This window comes from Marmota flaviventris, chromosome 5, assembly GCF_047511675.1.
Source record: "Marmota flaviventris isolate mMarFla1 chromosome 5, mMarFla1.hap1, whole genome shotgun sequence".
Taxonomy (NCBI): domain Eukaryota; kingdom Metazoa; phylum Chordata; class Mammalia; order Rodentia; family Sciuridae; genus Marmota; species Marmota flaviventris.
In genome coordinates this window covers 86,943,917-86,962,697 of record NC_092502.1, presented here as the reverse complement: position 1 = coordinate 86,962,697, position 18,781 = coordinate 86,943,917, and the positions used below count along the sequence as shown (strand labels likewise).

The following is an 18,781-nucleotide window of genomic DNA, read 5'->3' as shown; positions in this document are numbered from 1 at the left end:
CATAAATATAAATGCATATAAATCCACTATATGAAATTGTAGTTAGTTAAAGCATACATGGGAAAAAGCTAGACAGGCAATGCACTCCAAAATGCTATCATTATCTGAATTTAGATTACTTTTCTTCTCTTGTAATTAAAAAAAAAAAAAAAAACTCAAAAGTGTTGATTACTTTAAAATGGAAAAATAGTATCACAAATATCTACAAACTTTATTTACATATGATAGGAAACTGTTTGCCATGATATAATCTTTATTAACTCTTTCATTACTTCAAAGATGTTTTTGAACATCTGCTAGATACACTGTTCTATGGATTGATAGATTAGCAGGGAACAAAATAGTAAACCCATGGGGCTTATATGCTAATAAATAGTAAATGTCAAGATGCTTAAAAGCATACCCCTATTATGTTGAAACCATAACCTTGTTGCCAACTTTAAGGGACATTCTTGTTTAGTAATTTTAAGGATTTTTTAAAATTCATACATATATCTTGTAATCAATTAAGCTTTTCATTATTTGTATATCAGTTGAAAAAATTGGTTAGAAATTTTTAACAATTCTCTCAACATATATATGTGTGTATGTAATATATATATTATATGACATGTATGTGTGTATATATGTGTGTATATGTGCATGTATGCATATATACGTATGATATGTGTGTGTATATATATATATATGCATATATATGTGTGTGTGTGTGTGTGTGTGTATGCTATAAAAATGGTAGGGATCCAAAAAGCACATATGGCTTTCTATTATTATTCTATTATTTGTACCTAATGAAACTATAAGCCTTCCCTAATGTTATTTCGCTAACTTTGAATTATGTGACTTTTCTGAATGGCTTTGTTGTTCTTCCTCTCTAACTTAACAAAAGACTGAGTGGTGCATGCACTTATCTCTCTGTTTTTCCTTGCTGTCCCACAGTACACATACTTTCCCTTTCTCTCCCTCTCTCCTCCAGCTGTAATGAACTACGACCAGTTCACTGCAGGGGCATTGTGGACACTTTCTCTGGGCCTTGAACACATAGGGTCCCTACTGAACCTTTGTTACTTGACTAACATCTACATAATCTGAAATCACTTACAAGAATAACAACTTAGACATCATTTCTTCTGAGAGACCTCTCCAGACTTTTCTACAGGATGAAACATTCTGCATGCTTTTACTGAATTTCATATTTTCTTCCTCCATTGATGGCACTTATGTGACATTGTGCTTATTGGGCTACATTAGATCATAAAAGCAAAGATATATCTGCCTGTTCACCATTTGCTCTCCAGTGCCTACCCTAGAAACAGGAATGCCCAGTGAATAAATAATCCTTAAGTGAATGAGTGGCAATCTTTGTTAACATGAAAATACTTGCACCAGAAGACCGGCATTCACTTTCTTAGTAGAATGATTAAAAATAAAAATATGCTATATTAACTATTAAAGTGCCCATTTAACTTTCTTTTCTTATATTTCCTTCTCAATGTTTCTCTCACTGTCTCTCTCTCTCTCTTTTTTTGGTCTGTCTTAGATATCATCAATCTTACAGAACAAGTACAGTGGGTCAAAGTCAATACAAACATGACTGGCTATTATATTGTACATTATGCAGATGATGACTGGGCAGCACTAATCAAACAGTTGAAAATAAATCCTTATGTTCTGAGTGACAAAGACCGAGCCAACCTCATCAACAACATCTTTGAACTTGCAGGGTAGAGTATGCTTGTTTTGAGTTTTTGTTTTGATGAATTACTGAGGGTAAAGAATAGTTCAGAAAAATGGTTTACTAACAGACATGGTGGTATACGCCTGTAAACCCAGTGACTCAGGAGGCTGAGGCAGGATTGATCTCAAGTTTATTTCAAGTATAGCTTTGGCAACTTAGTGAGACCCTATCTCAAAAAAAAAAAAAAAAAAAAAAACAGGGGGTGGGGTGGGGTCTGGGGATGTAGTTCAGTAACAGTGCCTTTGTGTTCAATCCCAAGTAACACCAAAAAAGAAAAAGAAAAATGGTTTTGGAACATCAGCTAAAAAACATATTGAAAAGTTAAGAAACATACAACAGAATTTAGTAATAATTCAAGAGCAGATACCAACAAGCAGAATACATATTTTTGCTGAATAAATTGCTGTAAGAGTTCAAACTTCCTTTGGTTTCACAGAGAGAATTCTTTTTAATCAGCAGTGGGATTTAAGTGTGATGTTTAGTGCCCACCTGTTGGCTTGATGGACACCTCTAATGGCGAGAGTCTCCTTATCTGTGGACTGCTTGCCTTCCAACCACTTCATATATTATACAATCCCATAGCCAAGAATGGCAGTGGCCTATTATAAAGATAGTCTTTGAAGAGATTACCAGTTTAGATTGATAAATTGGCCTAAAAGCATGAGGAACATTCAATAGGATTCTACTTGACCACTCTTAACTTCATTTTGGTTCATTTTTTATGTAGTGGCCTTCTTGTATTATCTCAACCATCACTGCTATGATTTTTATATAAAGTGGCTAAAGTTTAAAATGTGCTCACCATAAATTCACAGTGGATAAATTTCCACAAAACAACAAATAAAATGTTTTTGTTTCTGATTCACATACTCTCTGTGCCATTCCCTTTCTTCTGTTAAATACAGTTAGTAAATAAATAAAATCAGTGTTGTTCATCTTTTCTCACCCAAGACATTGGGATACTTTTACTGAATCAGAAGAAATTCACAGGTGACTTGTAGAATAAAACATGAGATATTGTATATCTTTGTCTTAGAATGCATCTTTAAACCTTTGGCCACATGAACATTAAGTTAATAATACTGAGTTTTAACTGTACAGGATGCTACTCTGGTTAAATTTCTGATCCTTGAGACTAGCCATCTAGCCATAAAGCTCTCCAACATTCATAGAATTTTTCTGTGTGTTTCAGTATATTTACATTTCCTGTTCTTTCATCCATTAGCCTAGGCAAGGTGCCTCTTCAGAGGGCCTTTGATTTGATTGATTATCTTAGAAATGAGAGCTATACTGCACCCATCACTGAAGCCCTGTTCCAGACTGGCCTTATCTATAACCTTCTTGAGAAACTGGGGCAAATGGATCTGGCCTCAAGACTGGTGGTAAGTCTGCCTTTCTGCCAATTTCCCTTATTGCCTGCCTTCAATGTTGTTATTTACAGGTTTGGGTTTGTTCAGCCAGTATTGGACTAAAAAAGCAACCAACTAAATTCCATTTTCTTCACTTTCTTGATTTTGAATTTTTTACTTTGAATCAAAATGTAATTGCTTACCATGAAGAGATAATAAAAGTTTTGTTGTAAGGTACATTTGTTTGATTATCCAAATGCAGACTTTTGACACTCGTCTCAGTGTGGGGTCATATAAAAAGAAAATGTCTCTATTTGAATCCTAGTTATTTTTTACACAGTGAATTTTTGAAATAGGCCCCTTTTCAAAGTAGATATCCCATTAATTTGCTAGTTGCCAGGCCATTATGTTTGTGCTGAGAAAATCCTGGTTAGGAGTCCTGCTGGTTGCCATCCAGTGGCTGATGACACTGTTGGCAAGCACTAAAGGAGTCGGTATTGCAAGCTGTTTACTATTTGTTGTTTGTTTTGCTCTGATTTTTTAAAATTTATTTATTCTAATTTGTTATACCTGACAGCAGAATGCATTTCAATTCATAGTACACATATAGAGCACAATTTTCATGTTTCTGGTTATATACAAAGTCACACCATTCATGTCTGCATACATGTACTTTGGGTAATAATGCTCATTTCATTCCATTGTCTTTCCTACTCCTCTGCCTCCTTCCTTCCTCTCCCTCCCTTTTGCGCTATCTAAAATTCCCCCATTCCTCCCATGCTCTGTCTCCTCCCATCTCCATTATTGTGCTACTCCACATTTTGTATGATGATCCTTTCATTTATGGGTGATTCTCAGTGAGGGGATGGGAATACAAGGCATTTGCGCCAGAAGAAGCTTGAAAAGCACCCTCTCCCACATTTCTAATCTGACCCCAAAGAAGGCACCCTATTTTTAGTGCATGAGATTTTAAGATTATTTCTGAGGACTCTTTAGTGAATGGTTAAGATTTTTATCACTTTCTGTTCCATTAGGCTTTCAGCTAGCAGCCCTCATTAAAAATAATAATAATAATAATAATAAAAACTAGTGCCTAGATCGAGACCTGGCCCAGGTGACACTCAGTAATGTTGGATGAATAAATGAATAAAGCACACCAGAAACAAAAGCATCTGAGTACTTATTATATTCTGTACATTCTGAGTGCTTAATGGAGATTACTTTATGTAATCCTCACACATTATCAAAATAGGTATTTCTGTCCCCATTAAATAAATGAGGAGACTAAGTAACTTCCCCAGGCACTTACCTAGTAAACTATAGAGCCAAGATTCAATCCCAGATTACTTTCACTCCAAAGCCTACTGTCTGTGTTGTGTTCCTATATTTTGTGTTCCAGAAATATTTCTTCAGGATACCTTTTGTTTGAAAAATTAAAGCTTCTTTCTTGCTATCATTTTTTTTCCTTTTTAAAATTGAAATTTTACCTAAAAATAGTTTGAAACATTTTCGACTATACATTTAAGATTTAAAGTAACAGACCCACATCTAGTTGTTTTCTTGAAAATGAGATCATCAATTTATAATATATCTTTTATACGTATAATATTAGTAATAGAATTTTTTACAGATTTTATGTGCATTTCCAAGAGATATGGAGATAACTTGCTAATCTCTAAAGCAAATGTAAAATCTAACACAGGATTACTGTGGTGGGATATAAAGAGACTGGCCATTTATTAACCAGTTTGGCTAATGTTGATAGACATGGAGTTGTTTGTAGTATGGAGCTGTCACAGGTAGCACTACTATGAGTGTTCTTGTGTTTATGGAGAATATTTATATGCATTTCTATGGGGTATGTGTCTGGAAATGGAATCACTGACTCATAACATGTGCATAGTTAATGCTGTACTGTAGTACAGCAATTAGTACTTTTTCATAGTTGTACCAATTTACATTCCCATCAGCAGTGTATACAAATTCTAGATCTGCCATTGTTAGTATTCATAATAAATTATTTTTCTTTTAAGCAGTTGGGGGTTATTTACCAGTGTTGCAATTTTGGTTTTAATTTGCATTTTCCTGATGACTAGTGAAGATGAATTTCTTTTGATATATTTACTATTTTAATGTTGGATGTTATCTTTTGTAAACTGCCCAACTCTTTTGCTAATTTTCCTATTAAATTATCTGTCTTTATCTTATTAATTTGTAAAGTTCTTTATCTATTGCAGATATGAATCTTTTGTTGATTATGTGTATTTTGAAATACCTTATTTTTCTCTCTTAATGATGTTTATAATTACTATAAACTCTTAGACTTTAATGTAGTTTAGCATACAAAATTTTTTGCTTTCACCAAGATATTGTGTTAACTTCTGAACTTAACCTTTTACATTTAAAACTAGGATAGCTCTGGAATTGATTTTTGTGTATGGTATGAAGTAGACACCAAGTTTTACTTCATTGTGCCTATCTGGTTTTCCCAGTATATTTCATTTATATCTGTATTTTTAATTGTGAAATTACTTTGGAAGTGATTAGTGCCATATTATATCAGTACCAACTGAGGTAGTATATTAGTTTGCATAATAAATTATTATAAATTTAGTGTCTGAAAACAACAAATAATTTTTTTCACAGTTCTAGAAACTAGAAAGCCAAAATAAGTTTTTTGGGGGCAGGGTAGGGCTTGTTTCTTTTGAGGAAGAATCTGTTTCTTGTCTCTTTCTTAGTTTTAGGTGGTTGCCAGCAATCTTTGGCATCCCTTGGCTTTGTAAGATGAATCACTCCAGTCTCTGCCTCTGTCAACATGGTCTTCTCCCTGTGTCTCTGTGTCCCAGATTTCCCTTTTCTTCTGAGAACACCATTTGATTAGAACTACTGTTTCCCAGTATGACCTCGTTTTAATTTGATATCTGCAAAGACCCTATTTCCAAATAAAGTTATATTCACAGGTTCAAAGCAAACATGAATGTATGTGTGTGAGAGATCACTGTTAAACTAACTCAATGGAAGTAGCAACAAATAAGATTAATATATTTAATTCATTTTTCCCCACTATTGAAGGACAGTATTAGTTTTGAATATAAAGAATGTCTGCCTACTCTGAAGCCATAAACCTAATTACGTTTCATCATGGTAGAAGCCATTTTCTCCCTGACTGTCTCCATTAGATTTGTTTAGGGCTTAATCTCAGGAAGCACTTATATTTACCTCAAGCTGCCCTATACTGAGAACACAGATATTAAACTCAATTCACAGATCTGGACCTTTGAAATTCTTTCCTATTGGTACTCAGTAACTCTTCTTTCTACTGTATCTTCATCCTGGATGATTTCCAATTTTCTGGGCAGGTGTGTGTTTATTATGAACATACTTCAGGGTAGAATCCCAAGGACTGATGGACAGATGACAAGGACAGGAGGCTTAGTATATGTTTCTAGGAACCCAGACCCTTTTGCTGCTGTAAGTCTTCATGTTGTTAACTAAAATCCAAGTTGGCTTCAGTTCATCATTAGAGAGAACCTGTATCTTTTGAAATTCTTTTTCTAATCTTAGGGCATTATGGTAGTATCAAAACTCTCAAACTATGAACTCTGTAGTGAGGAACTGAGATGGCAGACCTTTCTAATTCCTTGAGTCCAAAGTTCAAAGTATTAGTGTTTAAAATTAGTGTCTAATTATTTTTGTCATTTTAACCAAAGCATTATATATATAGGATATTTTTGTGTAGGCTATACATGATATATGGCACATATTGTGATGTATACTGTGCTGTTGTGGTGGAGGCACATTTGAATCTTGTTAAATTGTTCACATCTGATGTTAATGTCTGATCCCAGCCATATTCCTGTTTTATCACTTAGTAATCTGTCATTCTCTTACATATGAGGCATTGGTGGGATAAACCTTTTTCAATAAAAACTGACATTTCACTTTTAAGAAACTCAGTTGACCTAGGAAAGAACTCTCTGGGCATATCAGTGTAAAATTAGGGCAATAAATCAAAATGTAATATATAACATAAGTTCCAGCATCTTTCCCTGTCTTTTATTTTTTAAACCATTTTATGTTATTGTTGTTGTATTTTATTTTACATATCCATTGTTTGTTTCTTATATAACCCAACAACTTATTTCCTCTCCCCACTTCCAATTTTTACTTTATGAAATCATATGGTTGGATTCTGTTTTTTAATGAGCTAAAATTTCAAAACATTAATTTATAAACCATAGAAAAACAGATTCCACTTTATTTCTGAAAGGGAAAGGTAATTTGAAGTACCTGCTTCATTAATATTAATTCAAAATATAACCTGAATTGCTAATAAATGTCCATATTTCATAATGGAATTTTTCTAAAAATAGAATTATTTTTAATAAAATAGTTATAATTTGAAATATAATTAAAATAAACTCTTAAGAATTCATCTTGATGATGTAATCTAGAGAGACACACTAATAAAACTGTACCCCATAATTGCAGTAGTGTAACATCTTCAAGGGTCAGGTTTTCTTTGCTTCTAATATGTGAAGTGCCATTTTTTCCTTGAGCTCCTTTGTGTAATTATAAGCTCTCAATAAGCATTGCCATGTTTCTCCACTGAGTTTTTTAAAGTAGGATTTCAAACATAACTTTTTTTCCCTTACATTCTTCCTTTGTTTCTATTTGACAGTTTGAGTAGCTTTTAAATTTCTTTTATTATTTAGTCACTTGGGACAGTGAGCTCTCAGGATTCTTTTGAAAAGGTTAGGCCAGTTGTAGACAGCTGATATCAAGGCAGTCAGCATTGTCCAAGGGGGATCCTGTCTTGCTTTGATGTTCCTTGCATTATCAGTGTGCATTGCAAATATTTTTCCACTTCATGTCCTCCCAATAACTCCCAAGCTTTAGCACTAACACATTCCATGAGGTGTCTGTTTTCTATTTCATTGCTATTAAACAAACAAAGCAAGTTGATACATTATCACAGACTTTGAGTCCTTCTTGCATAGAATCTTTTTTTCCATTCTCCTGTTAAGCTCCATTAAGAGACTTATTCAGAGAAGATCTGCTGAAAAAAATGGCCTCAAATTTAAAACTCTCCAAATAAGACTCATTTGGGGTATTGACAATGATACACAAGAATAAAATAATGCTTTGTGAGGAACTTGAACTAAAATTTCTGGGTTGAGAGATTTTTTTTGAATGTGATCATCTGTGGTCATAATGTGGTCATCACTTGATTAGTTGAGACATGAGAGTGATGGTGATGGAAAAGATAAACCATCAGTGAAGGGAATCTGCTTGCCTGAGATCCCTGAAGGAGAGGGGCACCAGTAAGGTTTTTTTCCATTGATCCTTCTTTATATAGCCATAAAAAATTTCTCTTTAAAAAAAAATCTTGTAAACGTTTTTATATTAGAATTTTTCTCTTCTAGTGGATTTAATAAATGCGTATTTCATAGGCAGTGTTTTTTATTTTTTTTATTTATTTATTTATTTTTTTTTTTATTGTTGGCTGTTCAAAACATTACATAGTTCTTGATATATCATATTTCACAATTTGATTCAAGTGGGTTATGAGCTCCCATTTTTACCCCATATACAGATTGCAGAATCACATCAGTTACACATCCATTGATTTACATATTGCCATACTAGTGTCTGTTGTATTCTGCTGTCTTTCCTATCCTCTACTATCCCCCCTCCCCTCCCCTCCCCTCCCCTCCCCTCCCCTCTTCTCTCTCTGCCCCCTTTACTGACATTCGTTTGTCCCCCTTGTATTATTTTTCCCCTTCCCCTCACTTCCTCTTGTATGTACTTTTGTATACCTCTGAGGGTCTCCTTCCATTTCCATGCATTTTCCCTTCTCTCTCCCTTTCCCTCCCACCTCTCATCCCTGTTTAATGTTAATCTTCTTCTCATGCTCTTCGACCCTACTCTGTTCTTAGCTACTCTCCTTATATCAAAGAAGACATTTGACATTTGTTTTTTAGGGATTGGCTAGCTTCACTTAGCATAATCTGCTCTAATGCCATCCATTTCCCTGTAAATTCTATGATTTTGTCATTTTTTAATGCAGAGTAATACTCCATTGTGTATAAATGCCACATTTTTTTTATCCATTCATCCATTGAAGGGCATCTAGGTTGGTTCCACAGTCTAGCTATTGTGAATTGTGCTGCTATGAACATCGATGTAGCAGTGTCCCTGTAGCATGCTCTTTTTAGGTCTTTAGGGAATAGACCGAGAAGGGGAATAGCTGGGTCAAATGGTGGCTCCATTCCCAGCTTTCCAAGAAATCTCCATACTGCTTTCCAAATTGGCTGCACCAATTTGCAGTCCCACCAGCAATGTACAAGTGTACCCTTTTCCCCACATCCTCGCCAGCACTTGTTGTTGTTTGACTTCATAATGGCTGCCAATCTAACTGGAGTGAGATGGTATCTTAGGGTGGTTTTGATTTGCATTTCTCTGACTGCTAGAGATGGTGAGCATTTTTCCATGTACTTGTTGATTGACTGTATGTCCTCCTCTGAGAAGTGTCTGTTCAGGTCCTTGGCCCATTTGTTGATTGGGTTGTTTGTTCTCTTATTGTCTAATTTTTTGAGCTCTTTGTATACTCTGGATGTTAGGGCTCTATCTGAGGTGTGAGGAGTAAAGATTTGTTCCCAGGATGTAGGCTCTCTATTTACCTCTCTTATTGTTTCTTTTGCTGAGAAAAAACTTTTTAGTTTGAATAAGTCCCATTTGTTGATTCTAGTTATTAACTTTTGTGCTATGGGTGTCCTATTGAGGAATTTGGAGCCCGACCCCACCGACTGTAGATCGTAGCCAACTTTTTCTTCTATCAGACGGCGCGTCTCTGATTTGATATCAAGCTCCTTGATCCATTTTGAATTAACTTTTGTGCATGGCGAGAGAAAGGGATTCAGTTTCATTTTGTTGCATATGGATTTCCAGTTTTCCCAGCACCATTTGTTGAAGATGCTATCCTTCCTCCATTGCATGCTTTTAGACCCTTTATCAAATATAAGATAGTTGTAGTTTTGTGGATTGGTTTCTGTGTCCTCTATTCTGTACCATTGGTCCACCCGCCTGTTTTGGTACCAGTACCATGCTGTTTTTGTTACTATTGCTCTGTAATATAGTTTGAAGTCTGGTATCGCTATACCGCCTGATTCACACTTCCTGCTTAGCATTGTTTTTGCTATTCTGGGTCTTTTATTTTTCCATATGAATTTCATGATTGCTTTCTCTATTTCTACAAGAAATGCCGTTGGGATTTTGATTGGCATTGCATTAAACCTATAGAGAACTTTTGGTAATATCGCCATTTTGATGATGTTAGTTCTGCCTATCCATGAACAGGGTATATTTTTCCATCTTCTAAGATCTTCTTCTATTTCTCTCTTTAGGGTTCTGTAGTTTTCATTGTATAAGTCTTTCACCTCTTTTGTTAGGTTGATTCCCAAGTATTTTATTTTTTTTGAAGATATTGTGAATGGAGTGGTTGTCCTCATTTCCATTTCAGAGGATTTGTCGCTGATATACAGGAATGCCTTTGATTTATGCGTGTTGATTTTATATCCTGCCACTTTGCTGAATTCATTTATTAGCTCTAATAGTTTCTTTGTAGACCCTTTTGGGTCTGCTAGGTATAGAATCATGTCATCTGCAAATAGTGATAATTTAAGTTCTTCTTTTCCTATTTTGATGCCTTTAATTTCTTTCGTCTGTCTAATTGCTCTGGCCAGTGTTTCGAGAACTATGTTGAACAGAAGTGGTGAGAGAGGGCATCCCTGTCTTGTTCCAGATTTTAGAGGGAATGCCTTCAATTTTTCTCCATTCAGAATGATGCTAGCCTGAGGCTTAGCATAGATTGCTTTTACAATATTGAGGTATGTTCCTGTTATCCCTAGTTTTTCTAGAGTTTTGAACATAAAGGGATGCTGTACTTTGTCGAATGCTTTTTCCGCATCTATCGAGATGATCATATGGTTCTTATTTTTAAGTCTATTGATGTGGTGAATAACATTTATTGATTTCCTTATATTGAACCAGCCTTGCATCCCAGGGATGAATCCTACTTGATCATGGTGCACAATTTTTTTGATGTGCCTTTGTATCCGAGTGGCCAGAATTTTATTGAGGATTTTTGCATCTAGGTTCATTAGAGATATTGGTCTGTAGTTTTCTTTCTTTGAAGTGTCTTTGTCTGGTTTAGGTATCAGGGTGATGTTGGCCTCGTAGAATGAATTTGGAAGTTCTCCCTCTTTTTCTATTTCCCGAAGTAGCTTGAAAAGTATTGGTATTAGTTCCTCTTTAAAGGTTTTGTAAAACTCTGCTGTATACCCATCCGGTCCTGGGCTTTTCTTAGTTGGTAGTCTTTTGATGGTTTCTTCTATTTCCTCAATTGATATTGGTCTGTTTAGGTTGTCTATATCCTCCTGACTCAATCTGGGCAGATCATATGACTTAAGAAATTTATCTATGCCTTCACTATCTTCTAATTTATTGGAGTATAAGGATTCAAAATAATTTTTGATTATCTTCTGTATTTCTGAAGTGTCTGTTGTGATATTGCCTCTTTCATCCCGTATGTTAGTGATTTGAGTTCTCTCTCTTCTTCTCTTCGCTAGCATGGCTAAGGGTCTGTCGATTTTGTTTATTTTTTCAAAGAACCAACTTTTAGTTTTGTCAATTTTTTCAATTGTTTCTTTTGTTTCGATTTCATTGATTTCAGCTCTGATTTTAATTATTTCTTGCCTTCTACTTCTTTTGCTGTTGTTTTGCTCTTCTTTTTCTAGGATTTTGAGATGAAGTATGAGATCATTTATTTGTTGGTTTTTTCTTTTTTTAAGGAATGAACTCCAAGCAATGAATTTTCCTCTTAGAACTGCTTTCAATGTGTCCCATAGATTCCGATATGTTGTGTCTGTGTTTTCATTAATCTCTAAGAATTTTTTAATTTCCTCCTTGATGTCTTCTATAACCCATTGATCATTCAGTAACCTATTGTTCATTCTCCAAGTGATATATTCTTTTTCCTTCCTTCTTTTATCGTTGATTTTCAGTTCCATTCCATTATGATCAGATAGGATGCATGGTATTATCTCTACTCCTTTGTATTGTCTAAGAGTTTCCCTGTGACATAATATATGATCTATTTTTGAGAAGGATCCATGTGCTGCTGAGAAAAAAGTGTAACTGTTTGATGTTGGGTGGTATATTCTATATATGTCAATTAAATCTAGGTTATTAATTGTGTTATTGAGTTCTATAGTTTCCTTATTCAACTTTTGTTTGGAAGATCTGTCCAGTGGTGAGAGAGGTGTGTTGAAGTCTCCCATGATTATTGTATGGTGGTCTATTAGACTCTTGAACTTGAGAAGAGTTTGTTTGATGAACATAGCTGCACCATTGTTTGGGGCATATATATTTATGATTGTTATGTCTTGTTGGTGTATGGTTCCCTTGAGCAGTATGTAGTGTCCCTCTTTATCCCTTTTGATTAACTTTGGCTTAAAATCTATTTTATTTGATATGAGTATGGATACTCCTGCTTGTTTCCGAAGTCCATATGAGTGATATGATTTTTCCCAACCTTTCACCTTCAGCCTATGTATGTCTTTTCCTATCAAATGCGTCTCCTGTAGGCAGCATATTGTTGGGTCTTGTTTTGTGATCCATTCTACTAGCCTGTGTCTCTTGATTGGTGAGTTTAAGCCATTAACATTTAGGGTTATTATTGAGATATGGGTTGTTCTTCCAGCCATATTTGTTTATTTATGTTACTAAACATGGTTTGTTTTCCACTTTGATTATTTTCCCCCCTTTAGTGTCCTACCTCCCACTGTTGGTTTTCATTGTTATTTTCCATTTCCTCTTCCTGTAATGTTTTGCCAAGGATGTTTTGAAGAGATGGTTTTAGAGCTGCAAATTCTTTTAACTTTTGTTTATCGTGGAAGGTTTTAATTTCATCTTCCATCCTGAAGCTTAATTTCGCTGGAAACACAATTCTTGGTTGGAACCCATTTTCTTTCAGTGTTTGAAATATGTTATTCCAGGATCTTCTAGCTTTCAGAGTCTGTGTTGAAAGATCAGCTGTTATCCTGATTGGCTTACCCCTAAATGTGATCTGCTTCCTTTCTCTTGTAGCTTTTAAAATTCTCTCCTTGTTCTGTATGTTGGGCATCTTCATTATAATGTGTCTAGGTGTGGGTCTCTTATGATTTTGCACATTCGGCGTCCTGTAGGCTTCTAGGATTTGGGGTTCTGTCTCATTCTTCAAGTCTGGGAAGTTTTCTCGAATTATTTCATTGAATAGATTGCTCATTCCTTTGGTTTGAAACTCTGTTCCTTCCTGTATCCCAATGACTCTTAAATTTGGTCTCTTGATGTTATCCCATATTTCTTGGATGTTCTGCTCATGGTTTCTTAACAGTCTTGCTGAGCTGTCTATGTTCTTTTCAAGTTGAAATACTTTATCTTCATTGTCTGATGTTCTGTCTTCTAAGTGTTCTACTCTGCTGGTAGTATTCTCAATTGAGTTTTTAAGTTGGCTTATTGCTTCCTGCATTTCTAGGATTTCTGTTTGTTTGTTTTTTATAACCTCTATTTCCCTGTATAGTTGATCTTTTGCTTCTTGTATTTGTTTATGTAATTCATTGTTGAAGTGATCTTTCATTGTCTGATTTTGCTGTCTGATGTCTTCCTTGAGACTCCAGATCATCTGAAGCATGTATATCCTGAATTCTTTATCTGACATTCCATCAGCTGCATCTATTACCTCTTCTAAAGTTGAGTTGACCTGCAATGCTTGTGGTCCTTTCTTTCCTTGTCTCTTCATACTGTTCGCGTTCCTTTCTTCTTGGTGAAACTGTTGTGCTATTGAATTTTCCCCCTATATATTTATATTGGTCTTGTATAGTTGCAAAGTCTCCCTCGCAGGCACGGGCGGCGGCTCTGCCCCTCCGCCAATTGGGGCAATGTGCCTACCACGCTGGCAGGCCGCTGGGCCTGCTCTGCCAGTCGGTAGCAGGTCCGTCGTCCTTGCAGGCGCGGGCGGCGGCTCTGTCCCTCTGCGGGCCGCTAGGCTTGTTCTGTCGGTGGTCGCCGTTCTGCCTACTTTGCAGGCGCAGGCAGCGGCACTGCCCCTCTGCAGGCCTCTGGGGCTGTACTGCCAGTGGGTCGCAGGTCCGCCTACTTTGCAGGCGTGGGGGGGGGGCGGCTCTACCCTTCCTCAGGCCACTGGGCCTGTTCTGTCTCTCGGTTGCAGGTCTGACCTGTTCTGATGGTGGTCTCAGTTCCGATTACCTTGCAGGCGCGGGGGGGAGGGGGCGGCTCAGCCTCTCAGCAGGCGGCTGCTCCTCTTCTGCCGGTGGGTCGCAGCCCCGCCTACCTTGCAGGAGTGATTGGAAGCTCTGTCCCGCCGCGGGCCACTGGGCCTTTTCTGTCTGTGGTCACCCTTCCCCTACCTGGCAGGCGAGGGGGGTGGGGGGCGGCTCTGCCCCTCAGCAGGCCGCTGGGCCCGCTCTGTGTTTGGTCCCAGTTCCCTCTACTATGCCGGCGCAGGGGGAGGGGGCGGCTCAGCCTCTCAGCAGGCGGCTGCTCCTCTTCTGCCAGTGGGTCGCAGGCCCGCCTACCTTGCAGGAGTGATTGGAAGCTCTGTCCCGCCGCGGGCCACTGGGCCTTTTCTGTCGGTGGTCACCCTTCCCCTACCTGGCAGGCGAGGGGGGTGGGGGGCGGCTCTGCCCCTCAGCAGGCCGCTGGGCCTGCTCTGTGATTGGTCCCAGTTCCGTCTACTATGCCAGTGCAGGGGGAGGGGGCGGCTCAGCCTCTCAGCAGGCGGCTGCTCCTCTTCTGCCAGTGGGTCGCAGGCCCGCCTACCTTGCAGGAGTGATTGGAAGCTCTGTCCCGCCCTGGGCCACTGGGCCTTTTCTGTCCTAGGCAGTGTTTTTTAATCCTGTGTCTTCACCCTGCCCCCATGCACAACAGTTTCCAACATAAAAATACTTCACAATATGAAAATACTCTAGATAGTTTTATGCTTTTATTGTAGAGAGAGATGAAAAATTTGGTGACTCCTAAATATAAAAAATATATATTTTACAGTGACTTCCTATTCCAAAGTGTGATTATAACAATGGACTGGATAGTATAGTAGATATTATTAAATAATTGTCTGTTTTCTTAAGTGCGATAAGGCATTTTGGTTAAATAGGAGAATATCCTTATTTCTGGGAGTTGCATGCTATAGTATTTACAAATGAAACATCATGTCTGTAACTTATTCTCATATGGTTCAGCTAAAACCAGAAAAAAAACAAGCATGTATGTGTTTTTACACACATATAAAACAAATGAAAGAGTGTTAAAAACTGGTAAATCTAGATGAACAGCTTATGGATTTTCACTGTATTATACTTGCACACTTCTGATAGATGTGAAATTTTTTTACATAAAAAATTGTGGGAATACTATAAATAATTATTCTTCCATATAGCATTCATTTTCTTGTTAGTATGGTTATATTAATTTGCTATAGTATTAGACTAGTTCATATGTTAAATATACCTTTAATATTGAATTTAAAAACATTTAAACATTAGTCATCAGTAAAGAAGTGCATTTTTCTCTCTTTGCTTTATGAGCTTATGATTCTAAAGCATTAGTTCAGGAAATTTCAAGTTCCTTTCATCAGCAAGTTATAGGTGATAATTTTTGGCAAGAAAGTAACTTCTAGCTGAGTATACACAGGATACTGCACAGATGCCATTATTTCTTTCTGAGTTTATCACTAAAATCCCCCCTTGTAGCAACCTTATGTACAGGCTTTGTTATTTAGTGGATTTCATTCCAGCTTTACATGGGATTCATATGTCATTTGATATCTAATGAGAAATATCTGCCCTTTTTCCTCCCTAATTGAATAAATGTTGGGGAAAGATGTGATTGTTCTGATTCTACTGGTTATTCTAATTATTATTACTCCTTTATAATCCATTTTGTCTCTCTAGACCAGAGTATTTAAATTGCTTCAACACCAAATTCAACAACAAACTTGGACTGATGAGGGCCCCCCATCTATGCGAGAGCTTCGATCAGTCTTGCTAGAATTTGCTTGCACCCATAGCCTGGAGAATTGTAGCACTGAAGCCATGAAGCTCTTTAATGATTGGATGGCATCCAATGGAACTCAAAGGTGAAGTGTATGTCCACTCAAGTGAATTCCCTTTACCTCACATAATACACTGAAAACAAATCTTCTTAACCTGGGTCGTAAATGTTATAAAACTGCATGTTAATGTAGAAGAGCTCTATGCACCTATGTTCTCAGACAAGACATTTTTAAAAATTTGGGTCAAATACACATAACATTTACCATCTTAACCTTTCATTAGAGTACAGTTGAATAGTGTTAGGTATACTCACATTGTAGTGCTCCAAATTCCAGAACTTTTCTCCTCTTACAAAACTGAAACTTTATACCCATTAAACAATTCTCCACCCCCTCCTCCCTAAAACCCCTGGAAATCACTTTTCTGCTTTCTGCTTCTGTAAGTTTGACTACAACAGATATGTGATATAAGTGAAACCATACAGCATCTATCCTTTTTTATTTAGCATAATGTCTTCAAGGTTCACATGTGTTGTACCATGTGTCAGAGATTCCTTCCTTTATTGAGGGCAAGTAATATTTTACTATATGCACTAATGCATTTGTTTATCCATTTATTCATGGATAAACCTTTGGATTGCTTCCACCTTTTTAACCATTGTGAGTAATACTGCCATGAACATAGGCACAAATCTCTTGGAGCCCTTGCTTTGAATTCATTTTGATATATATCCAGAAGTAGTAATGCTGGATCATAAAAATTCTATTTTTAATATTTTTTGAGGAACTGCTATGTTGTACCATTTTACATTCCCACCAAAATTACATAAATGTTCCAGTTTTTCCATATCATTGCCAATGTTATTTTCTGATTAAAAAAAGAAAGCTATTGCAGTACTAGAAATTGAACCCACAGCCTCACACATGCTAGGCAAACATTCTACCACTAAACTACAGTCCCAGTCCCTATTTTTTTTCATTTGATAGCAGCCATTCTTATGGGTGTGTGATGACAAAAAAAGTCTCCTTTAATTTAGAAACAAAACATGGCAGGTAGAGTGAGCAGTTAGTAGCAACACTTTGGGTGATGATCGATTGTCTCCAGGCTCTTTCTTGGGCATTTTGGAGAAAAGATTCAAGTATCAGATAGGAAGTTGGGAGTAGAGGATTCGAATAACTCTTCAAGTTTTGCCCATTTCAGAGATCTTGAAGAAACCAGACTGTGTTTCATCCTCTCTTCTTCTTATATCCTGCCCTTTGTACCCACTTCTGAATTTATACCATGAAACTTGCTACATGTTATTATTGCTGTACACTTTGAGATAGCCATGAGTTCCTGGAGGACAAGGGACTATTTCTCATCCTCTCTCCAGTTGCCTGCCTGATTCTTAATAGTGCTCGGTGAATAATTACTGTATTAAATTGCACTGTGAACTGGTGTTCTTCAGAGTCCTACTCATAGGAAAGCAGAAATCACTGAATTATCCTTTTTCTTAACTCTAAATTGTATAGTTAAGACTTTTGTGATTATTGCCTACCCTGCCCCACAACACATCACTGCCACTCAATACCATGTCCTTGTCTTTGTATTCAGAATGCTTTCTTATTTTTCTTATGTTTGATCATCTCTCTTACAGCCTGCCTACTGATGTCATGACTACTGTGTTCAAAGCTGGAGCAAAAACTGAGGAAGGCTGGTTATTCCTCTTAAGCAAGTACAAATCTATAGGCTCTGAAGCAGAGAAAAACAAAATACTTGAAGCTCTTGCCAGCTCAGAGGATGTATGGAAACTTCACTGGTATGAAGCTAGTCAAGAAATATTTGATATAAAGAAACCAAAAGATAAAAAAAACACTTTGCTCCTCAGATGGAAGTTCATTTTCTTTGAGATCTCCCTCTTCCTTTTTGTCATAAGCCAGACCTGACTTGGGCAGTATGACAAAATTCTGCAGGTGCTGGGCTTCATCTTGGTGATTGAACCTTTACAGACAGGCAAAATATGCTTTATTCAGAGGTTGGAAATGTTAGGATCACAACCTTCTACCCTCCTCAAAAATGTCTCTTCCCTTTGGCATGTTTTAAACTACACAGTTAGTACCTCATTCTTTTGGGCCAAGGCATTTCTCTGTTCAAACTGTCATTTTAAAAATGCAGACACTTCAGAAAAAGATAATGTAGGGTGGGGCTTTAGCTCAGTGGCAGAGCCCTTGCCTAGCACATGTGAGGCACTGGGTTCAATCCTCAGCAGTGCCACATAAAAATAAATGAATAAAATAAAAGTATTCTGTCCATCTACAACAACAACAAAAAAAATTAAAATAGAAAAAGGTAATGTTTAAAAACTTAGAAGTTCTACCTTCATGTTAATTTATTCGTCAGACTTCTTTTTAACATCCAGCTGATGAAGACTTGCGAATGGGAATTTCACATGGGTGAAAGAAGGGCTGTAAGGAGGCCTCCTGATAGGAGGAACACACAATGGCAGGGTAGAGGAGCTCGAATCAAGAGAAGTGAGAAGGTATCTGGAGCATGGGGACACAGAAGCTGAAAGCCATACAAGAAGGATAGAAGGAGGCTCCTGG

The 18,781-nt window shown here is 36.9% G+C and overlaps 1 protein-coding gene across 1 annotated transcript in view; it reads left to right on the top strand.

Annotated features, from left to right (window-relative positions):
* Lnpep (leucyl and cystinyl aminopeptidase) overlaps positions 1 to 18,781 on the top strand; it is a 96,457-nt gene that overhangs the window by 65,933 nt on the left and 11,743 nt on the right. Inside the window, exons 12-15 of the mRNA XM_027927598.2 lie at positions 1,541 to 1,724; positions 2,964 to 3,120; positions 16,098 to 16,282; positions 17,836 to 17,997. Coding sequence (XP_027783399.2) covers positions 1,541 to 1,724; positions 2,964 to 3,120; positions 16,098 to 16,282; positions 17,836 to 17,997 — 688 coding nt within the window. The remainder of the gene's footprint in view (positions 1 to 1,540; positions 1,725 to 2,963; positions 3,121 to 16,097; positions 16,283 to 17,835; positions 17,998 to 18,781) is intronic.